Source organism: Astyanax mexicanus, chromosome 24 (assembly GCF_023375975.1).
Source record: "Astyanax mexicanus isolate ESR-SI-001 chromosome 24, AstMex3_surface, whole genome shotgun sequence".
Lineage (NCBI taxonomy): Eukaryota > Metazoa > Chordata > Actinopteri > Characiformes > Acestrorhamphidae > Astyanax > Astyanax mexicanus.
Window position 1 is genome coordinate 301,603 of NC_064431.1, and position 11,322 is coordinate 312,924.

The 11,322-nt window shown below is 36.0% G+C and overlaps 1 protein-coding gene across 1 annotated transcript; it reads left to right on the forward strand.

Annotated features, from left to right (window-relative positions):
* The first annotated feature begins 3,300 nt into the window (after positions 1 to 3,300).
* Positions 3,301 to 11,322, forward strand: gata1a (GATA binding protein 1a). The gene is made up of 6 exons (XM_022682158.2): positions 3,301 to 3,445; positions 6,501 to 6,715; positions 6,868 to 7,320; positions 7,729 to 7,874; positions 8,184 to 8,309; positions 9,292 to 11,322. The coding sequence occupies exons 2-6, from the start codon at positions 6,511 to 6,513 to the stop codon at positions 9,541 to 9,543; spliced, it is 1,182 nt and encodes a 393-aa protein (XP_022537879.2). The 5' UTR covers positions 3,301 to 3,445; positions 6,501 to 6,510; the 3' UTR covers positions 9,544 to 11,322.

Consider the following 11,322-nt stretch of genomic DNA (forward strand, 5'->3'; position numbering starts at 1 on the left):
TTCAGGCTTTCAGTTAACAGCTGTGCTGAACTCATCAAGAGTTAATTACTTGAATTTCTTGTCTCTTAATAAAGTGTTTGAGAGCATCAGTTAAAGTAAAGTAGTGAAGAGGTAGAGTTACAGGTATACAGTGAATAGTGAATATTTGAGTAATGTTCGAATCCAGGTTATGAGAAGAAACAAATACTTTAAGAAAAAATGAAGATCAGTCAATATTACAGTCAGAAACATTTTAAGAACTTTGAAAGTATCCTCAAGTTCATTCACCACAAAGACCAACAAAAACATTTTAATGATGAATATGGCACTCATCAGGACTTCCACCGGGAAAGGATGACCAGGGGCCCTATCGTACACACTGTACAAGGCGCATCACAATGCTCTCTCACTGGTTTTACACCTTGCGACACACCATCAAAATAGCGTCAGAGTTTAGAAATCAATCTACAAAATGCAATGAAAGAATTTCAAGATCTGTGAAAGTATCCTCAAGTGCAGTCACCGCAAATATTTTATAATGATGAAACTGGCACTCATCAGGACCAGGAAAGGAAGCGCGAGAGTTTCCTCAGTTGTACAGGATAAGTTAATTTAAAAAAAAAAAAATTAGTTGACTCTTTTTTGTATTTCTAGTATTTTTAGGGGGGATATTATAATATTCATGTGTGTGTGTGTGTTTTAGTGTGTGTGTATAAGTGTGTGTGTGTATGAGTGTGTGTGTGTGTGTGTGTGTGAGAGGAGGCTCCTGAGAGAGGGAGCTGGTGTCAGCTGTGTGTGTAGAGATAAGGCCGGGTGTTCATAATAAACGTCTTTCTGTGGAACTGCAGCTCCACCACCCTCCCCTCTCAATAACCCCCCCCCCCCCCCCCCCGCACCCAACACCCCCCCCCCCCCCGCACCCAAACCAACCACCCCCACCCCCCGCACAGCCCACCCACCGTCCCGCCCCGCCCCCCCACCGCCCCACCCCGCACACACAGCTAATTCACAAACTGAAGATTTCTGGATTCCACAACATAATTATTAAGATTATTATAATTAAGATTTTAAAGGTTTAATAATTAGTTTTACACAGTGTCACTAATCTCTACATTTAAATATAAAAATAATTAAGATTTCTATTGAAACTTCAGTACAGAATCAGTACAGTGCTGCATGAGGGTTTCAGCAGAGTAACTGACAGTGTTTATATTATAATAATAATCTCCCTATTTCGTATATTTATTTATCTTGATCTATTTTATTTCCTTTTATTTTAGTGATGTTAAATGACAATAAAGTCTCCTTAAATCCTTAAAAAAAGAGCCGTATCCCAGAAACCCCTACATTCAGACTGTATCTGTCCCCCGAATTAAACAGAATTATCACTATAAATCTCCGGTGATCAGAGTCTAAACTGATGAGGAACGGTTCAGTTCGGTTCTGATTCCCTGAAATTCATCTGTACTGATAATCAGCCGCAGTAATATTATTAATATTGTTTAGTGCTGTAAAATAAAGAAAGTCCCAAATATAAAACACTGTTTGATTAATATCATCAAATTACACAACAATTCATAATTCATATATCCAGCATCAGACACAGATCACAACTTTATCATGATTAATGCAGAAACTTGCAGAGAATTAAAAAACTCATAAAGTGTGTTTTATTGATAGAAAAAACTATTTAGACCCAGGTCCAAAAAACAAAAACGCTGTGTTAAAAATGCTGCTTTTACCCAAATAAAACAGTTACTGCCTTATTATTATTATATAATATTATAATAATCAACATTATACACACACTGTTTATCCTACAGTAACTTCACTCATCTACTCTTTTACTACAGCTATGAAGTGTGTGTGTGTGTGTGTGTGTGTGTGTGTGACTACCACTTGATCTTGATATTCTCTTATCACTTTATGCAGCTTCTTCAGACTGAGCCACATCCCTACACACACACACACACACACACACACACACTCACACACACACACACACACACACACACACACACACACACACACACACACACACACACACACTCACACACACACACACACACACACACACACACACACACACACACACACACACACAGTCTCTCTCTGTGACGTTAGTGGTGGTTATGCTGTGTACAGTAATGAGGTGTGAGTCTATATTATACATGCAGAACAATATAGACACATAAAGTGCAAACGTGCAACACAAACTAAAACCACTACAATAAATACAATAAATATAATAAATATAATAAATATAATAACTACAGCAGATATGAGAGAGTTGAGCAGACAGGACAGTGCAGTACTGATACTGTACAGTATAAAAGTGTGTGGTGAGAATAAGCTGCAGAATATATATATAACATACTGTACCAGTAAATAGAGATAAATCATCCCCAAATCAACTTTCTGTCATTAAGATTTACAGTTTTAACATAAATTAAACCCCCAGAAGAAAAGTTGAACTAGTGTATTTATACAGAAGATAATTCTGAGAAGTTCAGCTTTGAGTTAAACTATTTGGAAATGTTGGGTTGTTGAGGATAAGGAGCAGTGCTGCTGGAGTTCTTAAACACTGTGTTTAATCTCTCTCACTGTCCTCCACTCTTTTACACACTCCTACCTACAGATCAAACACCCTGTAGATAAAATAAAGCCTGTACCAGCTCAACACACACTAACACCTCATACACCACCACCATGCTAATCACTGCTGTATCTGATCCACTCACTGTACCACCAGCTCAACACACACTAACACCTCATACACCACCACCATGCTAATCACTGCTAATCACAGCAGTGCTGAGAATAACCCCCACCACCCAAATAATAATAATAATAATAATAATAATAATAATAATAATAATAATAATAATAATAATAATAATAATAATATTCATCAATTATTAATGTATTATTATTATTATTATTATTATTATTATTATTATTATTATTATTCTACAACTACATCTACAGTATATGATCAGTGGATCTGATAAAATGAACAGTGGTTGCAGACACAAGGAGGTGGTCATAATGTTCTGATTAGACTGTGTATATAATGCTGTATCTATAAGTAAGAAGTAGCAGCAGCATCTTTCTGAGATCTGAGATCTGGACGGTGCTCCAGTGTTTATTACAGTTTAATAACAGAACATCAGTTTTATTACTGCTTTATTCTTCAGCCCCGGAGCTTCAAAACCCTCACAGTACCTCCTGAGGTCGGACCCGCCGCCGGTCTGGAGCTGCTCACCGTCTAACATTCAAATTTCTGAGTGGGCGTGTTCTAAAAACTGCTAAACTGCCCCGACCGCACCCACTGCCCCCCAAACCCACAGCAGATCAGACCCACAGCAGATCAGACCCAGCAGAAGATCAGACCCAGCAGAAGATCAGACTGACCTCAGCTGGACACTATTTGTTCCCTTCTGCTGCAGAAACACCTGAGATACAGGTAAGACCAAAACACTCACACACACTTCTACAGACCCACCAGCCCAAATACATGTTTATAATTATTTAGAGTATTCTAAATACTAATATTAACATAGAACTAAGATATGTCCAAACCAACCAAACTCAAATATAAATATTTTCTTAAAGAAATAAAAATCAGTTGTTATTTTCTGTAAAATGTAATAAATGTTACAGTGTTTAACCTTCAGGGGAATAAACCTGATACAGGGTAAAAACAATAAATTATTAAATATAGTTACATAGCTGGATTATTAAATTCATAGAGAAATCTCCAAAACCTGCATTAATAACCAGAATAATGTTAGAAATAGAAAATAAAAATAAATGCTAATACTAAAATATATTTAATGCTTTAAATCAGATGCAATAAAAAAGTCACCATCTTCTCATCTAATCATTAGATTTATATCCTGTGTAATATTGAATCACTTTCTGTTATTCCTGATGGTGTTTAGTGTTGATAATATTATTAATCTGCATATATTTATATTTATACATCTTTCAGTTAAGTAATATTTATTAATATCCTGTTTTTAAATGATCTGACCTGTTTCTGAGGACTGGATACTGTATAGAGTGATAGTAATAGTTTACTGGTAAATATATAAAGTATATAAACTTATTTGCTTGTTGAGTAAAGAGTAAAGAGACAGTTGGAGGAAAATATTTTTTTAATAAAGTGAAATATGTTTAGTACGTCTGTTACGGTCAGGAAACTGATTATAGCAGTGCTGCAGTAATTAATTAATCTGTAGATTAAATATATTTTACTGAGTTTAGAGAAATTTTACCTGAAAACAAAACAAAGTCTGATTGATTATTAATCAAATAATGATTTAAATTTTTAGTGGCTTCTTTATAAATGTATTCTGTTTAAAAAATATATTTTTTCATAATAAGTATCTGCATTTTGCACTTTTTTATATCAAGTAATTATTTTCTGTCTGATCATGTTATGTTAAATTGTAATGCCACACATTATTTAGATTAACACAGTTTTAATAATCCTGAGATTTTCTGTTTACAGATGTGAAAAAAGAAATGTAAAATATTATGGCCTGTACACACTGATATACATTTAATATTTAATGCATTTATTAATATTGTGAAAATAATGTTTAATATACACTTTAACTGGAGGCACATTTTTTAAGATTTAAGAAAGTAGTAATGTAAAATTTGAAGAATCTAAAAATAATAATTCGGTTAATTTATTCAGGCTACTTTATGTCACAGACATGTTTAGTTGTATTATATATAATTAAAAATATTATATACAGTGCATCAGTCTTTCTTATTAAAGTATGAACGTTGTTTTTTAATAGAGTTTGTCGTTAAAACCTGTAATAGACTGGAGTATTTTTAGTTTTCACTTTCAGCCACAAGCAAATGAGGATCTTTTAAAGGGAAGTTTTTGTTTAGCAGCTCTGATTAAATATCTCTCTACCCCAAAGTTTAAATACCAAATCTGAGTTAAATGACCTTAAACTGCACCATTGAACCCATCTCTGCTCAAACTGTTTAATGGGAACCACTAGTGATGGGGGGCGGGTGGGAAATTATATATAAAATATATAAAATTATATATATAAAAACAAACTGTTAAACCCCAAACGAAATAAACCAGATGAAGCAGTTTTACATAAAGTGTAAAAACAGAATATATTTGATCAAATACTGCAAAAAACATGATAAGACATAAAAATACATCTAAATATGTTTTATAAACAGAAGTGAAGTCTGCACTCTTCACAGTTTACCAGCGGAAGTGTTTTATCATTTTAAACAGATAGATAAATAAAAGAAGATGATAAAAAAACTTCACATTTAAATGTTTCTTTCTTCACTTTTTCCATTTTCACTGGTTTACAGGCTTAGATTGGCTCTATTCTATGTAAATTTGTGGCTAGTTAAAAAAATATCAGAGTAAATTTAATATTTAGAGGATTGTTTTACTTTGGTTTGGTTACAAATGCTGTGATTTCAGATTATGAGATGAGATCTGTGGGATGAGATATGGTCTAACAGGGCTTATTTCACTCCATAATTAAGGTTTAATATGCGTAAAGTTTCTACGCCTCACTCTAATGTTTATAACACTTATATTTGAATATTTCTATACGTGTTTTGGGATTGCAGGGTGATTTATTTCTAAAATCTGGGATTAAATCTACATTTATTTACAGGGTCAGATTTTCTTGTCTCTGTTTAAGTGATGATATTAAGTGGTTCTCTTACCTTCACTTTATATATTATTATATTTAATCATCAGATCACACATTAAAAACTCACTTTTAACTTATAAGGCAAATATCAGACACTCGCCTCCTTCTCCTCCTCCTCCTGTGTGAGAGTGAAGGAGGGGGTTTATCTACAGCTCACTTAAAATTATGAGTTTCTTTGATTTTACCAAATATAAAACCTCTGGAATATAATCAAGAGGAAGATGGATGATCACAAACCATCAAACCACCAAACTGAACTGCTTGAATTTCTGCACCAGGAGTAAAGCAGCATAAAGTTATCCAAAAGCAGTGTGTAAGACTGGTGGAGGAGAACATGATGCCAAGATGCATGAAAAAAAACCATCAGGATTATTCCACCAAATATTGATTATTTCTGAACTCTTAAAACTTTATGAATATTGAACTTGTTTTCTTTGCATTATTTGAGGTCTGAAAGTTCTGTATCTTTTTTATTATTTCAGTCATTTCTCATTTTCTGTAAATAAATGCTCTAAATGAGAATATTTTTATTTGGAATTTGGGAGAAATGTTGTCTGTAGTTTATAGAATAAAACAATAATGTTCATTTTACTCGTTTACCTATAAAGTGCTCTCTTTATTTTTTTCCAGAGCTGTATAAATTCTGTATGAATTAGTTTTTCTTTTCTGTGCTGACTTGTAAACTCCATATACTTAAAAAAATCTATTACATTTAAATTAAATAAAATAAAATGTATCAGTAAAGCAGAAGGTGAGATGTGTAATGTAAGGAGGAGCAGAGCTGAGTTTTTGGGGTTTGTGTTTCAGAAGCTGAAGGATGATGGAGAATCCCTCAGAGTCGAGGTGGGTCTCTCCGGGTTTGGTGAGTTCGGACCCGCTGGCCGGTTTTCCGGGTGATTCTGGTCTCATGCCTCCCGGAGACGAAGACGAGCCTTTCTACTGCTCAGAACCGGATTACAGCCTGCCCCCCTACTTCAACAGCACCGCAAACCGGACCCCGACCACATTCAGACACAGCCCAGGTACTGAAACACCCAGCATACTGATCACAGCACTGTCACAGACGCTGAGAGATAATGAGAGATGGTGAGAAATGATGTGAGGGATGGTTAGAAAAGGTGAGAGATGTTGGGAAATGATGGTAAAATGTGAATATCTGTCTGTCTGTTTGCAGTGCGACAGGTTTACTCGTCTCCATCACTGCTCAGTAATCTTCCGTGGTTGGACACTTCAGGGAGTCATTCTCTGACCTACAGCAGCCCCTCCACCGCCTGGACGTCCGGCGGCTTCACCAAACCCCCCCTACACCCCCACACTCCCCCACCGCTTTACCCCACCAGCCCGTCCTCCTTCCCCTCCCCGGCCCGCGACGGGAAGGACGGCCTGAAGGCGGAGCGTCTGAGTCCAGTGGGAGGAGCCGGAGGAACCTTCCTGAATTTGGGCTCCAGTGGAAGTGTGTATTCTCCTCCTCACACACACACACACCTGCTGAACACCTACAGCTCCTACATGCCCCCCTCACAGGACTACCCCCCCACCGCCCTCTACTCCACCCCGGGGGCCTGGATGAGCCCGCCGGCATCGTTTTCCCCAAAACTGAGGAACAAACTCAGACTCTCTCCTCCAGGTGAGTCAGAACAGCAGAAACTCTGTAAAAAAGAGTCCACTTCAGTTTCTGAATCAGTTTCTCTGATTTTGCTATTTATAGGTTTATATTTGAGTAAAATGAACATTGTTGTTTTATTCTATAAACTACAGACAACATTTCTCCCACATTCCAAATAAAAATATTCTCATTTAGAGCATTTATTTACAGAAAATGAGAAATGACTGAAATAACAAAAAAAATGCAGAACTTTCAGACCTCAAATAATGCAAAGAAAACAAGTTCATATTCATAAAGTTTTAAGAGTTCATAAATCAATATTTAGTGGAATAATCCTGGTGGTTCACAGTTTTCTTCATGCATCTTGGCATCATGTTCTCCTCCACCAGTCTTACACACTGCTTTTGGATAACTTTGTTTGTGCTGCAGATGCTCGTGAGTGTGTGAACTGTGGAGCTACAGCTACTCCTCTGTGGAGGCGGGACGGGACGGGACATTATCTCTGTAACGCTTGTGGTCTGTACCATAAAATGAACGGTCAGAACCGGCCGCTGATCCGACCCAAGAAAAGACTGGTGCGTTTCTCACTTCACTGTTGACGTGAAAAAAAAAGTTGATATAACTCTATGTATATATGTGTGGATTACACGTCTATAGATTACTGTGTATAAGATATAAGTGTGTGTGTGGAGATATATGTGCTCCTGTGAAACGGATTATAAATGTAGGGGCTATATAGAAGTTTTAGTTTGGTAATTGATGGAAGTTTGATTTAAAAAGTTTGAGAACCTGTGATTTAGCAGATAATACAGCAGTAATAACAGATCTCCTGTGTGTGTGTATAATGTGTGTGTGTGTGTGTGTGTGTGTGTGTGTTGTGTTAGATCGTGAGTAAGCGTGCTGGAACACAGTGTGCTAACTGCCAGACCAGCACCACCACACTGTGGAGACGCAACGTAAACGGGGAGCCGGTGTGTAACGCATGCGGACTTTACTTTAAACTGCACAACGTAAGGATTTTATTATTTTACCTTATTTATATAGTTATTAGCATTTTACTAAACATTCAATTTACACTATATTATTTTCACATTACAAATGTGGCAAAAGTATATGTTATAAAACATTTATAAATAAATAATACTGACTATAAAGATCGGTGAAATAATTAAAATTAGGGCTGCAGCGATTAGTCGATATAGTCAACAATGTTGATTATTTATATAATTTGTCGACTACAAATTTCATTGTTGACTAATTGTTAATTTGTATCAGTACCGCATCACACATTAAAGTGCTGGAGACAGAAACGCAATGGGAGATAAATGGGGGTAAATGAGTCACACAGTTAAATTCAACTCAGTATGTGTCTCCAAAAGTCTTCAAACACAACAGATTACATATTTACTCACTAAATAATCAGTACTTCCCACGTTTAAACAACATCCAGACATTTAAATACGCTGACTAATCGAAAAAAATAATCTTCAGATTAGTCAAAAATGACAAAAATAATCATTAGTTGCAGCCCTACTTAAAATGTAAGAAGTGGTGGCGCTGAGTGGTCCAGCGGTCTAAAGAGCTGCCACTATGAGCGATCTCTCCCCTCATCACTCCTAGGGTGATGTGGATCAGCACAAGGCTGCATCTGTGAGCTGATGTATCAGAACCGAGTCGCTGCGCTTTCCTCCGAGCGTTAGCGCTGTGATGCTGCTCGGTAATGCTACATCAGCAGCAGCTCTAAAAGAAGCGGTGGATGACTTCACATGTATCAGAGGAGGCGTGTGCTGGTCTTCACCCTCCTGGTGTGTTGGGGCATCACTAGTGATAGGGGGAGTCCTGATGAGAAATAAAATGTAAGAAGTGGTGCGTATATTATATATAGTATACAATATATATATATATATATATATATATATATATATATATATATATATATATATATATATATATAAATAATACTAATTTTAAATGTCTGTACTGAATCTCCAGGTGAACAGGCCTCTAACCATGAAGAAGGACGGGATTCAGACGCGGAACCGTAAAGTATCCAGCAGGAATAAGAAAGGGAAGAAAGGCGGAGGAGTGGAGCTTTACCCTGATCTGGGTCTTCCTTTAACTCAGGAAGAGTGCGGGGGGGCTTTTAGTTTCCCGCCGGGACCCCTCCTCTCATTCAACCCCAACACACACATCCCGTACACACACCACCCCACCGGCGGCGGCATGATGCAAACGCTGGTGTAAAACTGCTGCATAACGGACTTTATATCATACAATCTACATCACGCTCTGCTGAACTGTTTATTAAACACCTGCAAACCTATAAAACATCTTTAATACATTAAAAGTGCAGGAATTTTATTCATTAACTACTTTAAATAATTAAATTTTTTTATTACATTAAAATACTTTAAATAATTATGCAGTGTCCTGGACACCCTCCCTAAAACCTTCTGTTTCCATAAACAGTGAGAGGCGTAATGTTTGGAACAGCAGTGCTGTATTTAATATTTTAACATGCAGAGAATTGATCAAATTTTAAACTTCTCCACCCAGGCTTTACTAACAATCACTGATAAAAACCCATCTGAGACCAGAGGAAACGTTTTCAAAGAGCCTGAATCTCCTGGAGGCCCAAACTTCTGCATGATGTTTCTTTTAACTTTAATATTTTACTTTAAACTGTACAAAACCAAGTAGAGCAAACGTCCTCTCCTGATCTCTGAACTTTGTTTTGCTGGTTTTAGTGTTGAGAAACTGTGATCCCTGTTTTTGTGTGAAATCTGTAGAAGAATAATACAGATTTTACCCTTTATTAGTGGCGTAAAACTATTTACTTCAGTGTTATTATAGAGTAACTAAATAATGCATTAATACTGCGGAAAACCTTTTTACTCTACTGAAATTAAATCAGTGCAGCTCTGAGATCATTGCATTTATTATTGTTTATGCTAATGAGTGTTATTTTACTCTGGAGGAGGTGTTAATGTTAGTAAATTTTTTTATAATTAGTATTTTTATGTATGTATATACGTGTGTCCTGTGGGAAAAAAGGGTTTGCAGTGTATTTAGTTTGAACGTCCTTTGGATGTTTGTGGTTTTGAATAGAACATAAATAAATCTGCACTCAAAACAAAAAAAAGTGCACAATCATTTTTTTAAATTTTGTAAATATTATTTAAATGTGCAGAACTGTGGTACTGGTATTATAGTGTTACCTGTTGGGTTATAATATCACCACTGTCTGTTCAGATCTGTCCCGGATGCAAATTAAACCCTTTCCATAAAGCTGCCGGAGAGAAAGTATTTCACTGAACTGAACAAACACATCCTAAACTTAAAACCTGGCGGTTGCAGGTATAGAATTCAGAGCAAAAACTCCAGATCAGGATTACAAATATCAATAAATAAACCTGAATAAAGTTAATAAAATTCTCCTCCTGTGGAAAAAAACTATTACTTTCACCTTTGACTGAAATTGTCATTTGTATGCAGTATAATTTAAGTTTCATATTCCGTCCAAACAGTATAGAGGGGAATCAGTTTCTCTGATTTTGCTATTTATAGGTAGATGTTTAAATAAACATTGTTGTTTTATTCTATAAACTACAGACAACATTTCTCCCAAACTCTAAATTAAAATATTGTCCTTTATTTACAGAAAATGAGAAATGACTGAAATAACTAAAAAAGATGCAGAGCTTTCAGACCTCAAATAATGCAAATAAAACAAGTTCATATTCATAAAGTTTTATGAGTTCATATTTGGTGGAATAACCCTGGCATGATCTCCACCAGTCTTTAGCAGCGTGCTGCACACTTTCGGCATTGTTGAGTCTGACCGAAGATTCTCAATGGGGTTACGATCTGGAAACCCACATATGATCAATGATTGTTTCATATATACATTCAGAACTGGGTATGGACTAAAATGTATGATAAATTCATCAAAATTACATCATACTAGCTCTCACCAACTATTCCTTTTGGAAATTTTGGAAATAAACCCATGTGTTTTAAGAA

What these genes read in the sequence shown, in the direction of transcription:
- gata1a (XM_022682158.2), top strand. Translation starts at nt 6,511, where the DNA reads ATGATGGAGAATCCCTCAGAGTCGAGGTGGGTCTCTCCGGGTTTGGTG. An exon ending in TCCGACCCAAGAAAAGACTG is followed by an intron (nt 7,875 to 8,183) that starts GTGCGTTTCTCA and finishes GTGTTGTGTTAG; the next exon opens with ATCGTGAGTAAGCGTGCTGG. An exon ending in TTTACTTTAAACTGCACAAC is followed by an intron (nt 8,310 to 9,291) that starts GTAAGGATTTTA and finishes CTGAATCTCCAG; the next exon opens with GTGAACAGGCCTCTAACCAT.